Source organism: Vombatus ursinus, unplaced genomic scaffold, assembly GCF_900497805.2.
Source record: "Vombatus ursinus unplaced genomic scaffold, bare-nosed wombat genome assembly UNPS02015106.1, whole genome shotgun sequence".
NCBI lineage: Eukaryota > Metazoa > Chordata > Mammalia > Diprotodontia > Vombatidae > Vombatus > Vombatus ursinus.
The window spans coordinates 1,778,988-1,781,901 of NW_020954884.1; the positions used below are offsets into that span (position 1 = coordinate 1,778,988).

The 2,914-nt window shown below is 43.1% G+C and overlaps 1 protein-coding gene across 1 annotated transcript in view; it reads right to left on the reverse strand.

The window, feature by feature from the left end:
* The window catches only part of DNAJC21 (DnaJ heat shock protein family (Hsp40) member C21), a 32,832-nt gene that overhangs the window by 18,390 nt on the left and 11,528 nt on the right, over nt 1–2,914 (reverse strand). The window contains exon 6 of the mRNA XM_027846262.1: nt 1,429–1,580. Within this exon, the coding sequence (XP_027702063.1) occupies nt 1,429–1,580 (152 nt within the window). The remainder of the gene's footprint in view (nt 1–1,428; nt 1,581–2,914) is intronic.

A 2,914-nucleotide genomic window follows, 5' to 3' on the forward strand; every position in this document is an offset into this window, starting at 1 on the left:
CACACACACACACACACACACACACACACACACACACACACACAACCTCACTGGATTTCCTTAAACAGAAATCCTTTCTTCCAGCCACCCTGGATAAATAAGAATATGCAATACTATCCCTTTGAGGGAATTTGATTAGCAAGCATATACTTGTAAAGATAGATATTTTAATAGAACCTATGACTGTTCAAATTAATTCCTCTTAGAATAGTCTAGAGGCAGCATGACTAAGTTTCTTTGGTAATAACTGCTAATGCTTAAGCCATCTCTTTGATGACTATATAATGTACAGTGCATCTGTTCATACTCTTGTGACACCCTAAAGGGAAAATTCCTTTGAAACACTGGCTCAAAGAGAAACTGCTCTATGACAACCAGCAATGAAATAAAGTGGGAAGAACACTAGCCTGAGAAGGGAAAGGGACAAGGAATAAGCATTTATATAGCTCCTATTATGTGCCAGGCACTGTGCTAAGGGCTTTATAAATATTATCTTATTTGATCCTCACAACAACCACTCTGTGAGATGGATGCTAGTATTGTCCCTATTTTATAGTTGAGGAAATTGAGGCAGACAGAGGTTGTGACTTGCCCAGGGTCACACAGCTAGGAAGCATCGAGACTGGATTTTAACTCAGGTCTTCCAGACTCCAAGCTTAGCGCTCTCCCCATTGCCTGGGAGTTAGAAGGCCTGAACTCTAGTTCTAGATCTGCCATTAGCTATCTCTTTGTGTGGCCCCGGGTAAGGCATTTTAAGCTCTTTGGTCCTCTAGAGTTGGACTAGATGATCCTTCTGTCTCTAAAATTCTGTAACTCTGTGACAGAACCTACATATAACTCATAGACTAACAACATGACATTACATTTTACCTCTATACAATGGTTATCTTCTGTGGCACATTATTTAATCTACAGTATGAATGCATAAATTGAGAGGCAGAGTGGTGCAGCGAGCACAGCACCCTCCTTGAAGCAAGGAAGATGTGGGTACAAGTTTCACCTCTGTAACATATCGGCTTCATGACGCCAAGGAGATTTCTCCAACTTTCAGCACTCCAGGTAACTCTCTCCAACTCTCAGCTGCAAAGAGGGTGCCAGCTTGTACTGGTAGAGGGAGTTTGCTCACTTGGCAATGCCCTTTGCCAGTGAAATCTGAGGTCCATTCCCTATGCCTATGAATGCATTATATGTAATGAGCTACACTGGAACCTACCAATCACACGTGTTTTCATAAGGCTCTTTTTGAGCCTAAATAGGCTGGCAAAATAAAGGGGCAGTTCAGATCTCGGTCTAAAGACGGTTTTGCTCAGCTAACTCAATCTGCAGGCTCTTTTTGTTTTGAGAGAGAAGATCGGATATAAATCTTTAAAAGGTGTGCTTTGCTTTTAAAACTGCTTATCACATAGGGATACCAAAAAACAGGTTTACCATCCTGTCCCTCTTTTGTCTCCTGCTCATCCATTTCTTCTTCATCAGATCCATCTCCAAACTCCTTTTCATACTGTGCCTCCATCTCCCTGAGCTCCTTCTCAATGTCAGCCATAGTCATCCAGCTCTGTTCTTTGTACTGCTCTGCCAACCTGAAACACACAGTAAGTAATATCTTAGTCAGATCACACTGAAGGGGCAAAAAAAAAATCACCACACCATATACCTCTGGCTTGTTTTCCCATAGAGTTATTTCTGAGATTAGATAGCTCAAAAGTCTGCTCCATTGGAAATATGCTTCTCAACTGCTAGCTATTATGTTGGCAGGCATACAGAGACATGACCAAAGACTGGCTACCAAATCATGAGTTTTTTGCCCAAAGACACTGAAGAAAACTGTCTACCAAGGCATGGAAAAATTATCTGAAGATGTGGAAAAAGTTGTTACACTGATAAAATTACTGAATTCTTCAAGTAATGATGAAAACTGTACTAATGAAGACAGATCTAAGCTTACAGATCTATGCTTAGCTCCTAACTCCAGGAAATTCATTTTAAGAAAGCTATGTCAAAAGACAGCTGAGGGAAAGCAGTGACTTGCTTGAGCTTTCCCCCAAACCCCTCCAAATACCTATAAAAATGGCTCTAAACAAATTCTAAAGCAGCAGAACCCACAAAAAGACAGAGTGAAACAAATTTCCAGCCAAAGACAGCCTGGATGGTTGATCGGAAAGGTATAACGCGCCAGACAAGGAGAGAAGTGCAGTTTGGTGTGGGCGCGCAGGCCACAGTGACTCTGGAGCAGGCCTCAGAGGACTGAATCAAGGGCAGCTGTGGCGGTTTCCAGACTTCTCAACCCACGAATGCCAAAGACAACTTAGAAGATCAGTGGGAAAAGTCTGTGACTGCAGTGAGAGAAGGAGCTAGGTCTCAGCCACCCCCGGGGCCTCAGCTGTTTCCTGAGCTTCCAGCCCACAGACTGAGGGGTAATCAAGTGGCTGATCAGAGGGGGATTGCAAGGATCTCTTTGCCAGTGCTGAGGCAGGAATCTCTTGCTTTACCGGTACTTGGATCTGGGTCACAGTTCTGAGGGGCAGTCCTAGGGCGAGGAGGAATGCTGGTGTGGTGAAGCTTGTTGTGGTGGTGGAAAGGAAACGCCTTCCCCCTTATCATAACACCTTGGAAGAACTGCAAATTTTCAGGTCCCTAGAAGTATCTCCAAAAACAGCTGTACAAACCCCCAAAGTTTGGGACAGTACATTCTCCACATTGGAAGCAGACTTTTACCTTAACAAAGAGTTTAAAACTCAAGTAATTGACCGGGGATCATGAGTAAGCAGCGAAAAAAGAGTCAGACTATATTATCTTACTGTGGTGACAAAGAAGATCAAAACATACAACCAGAAGAAGACAATAAAGCCGAAACTCCTACATCCAAAGCCTCCAAGAAGAATATGAATCAGTCTCAGGCCCTGGAAGAGCTCAA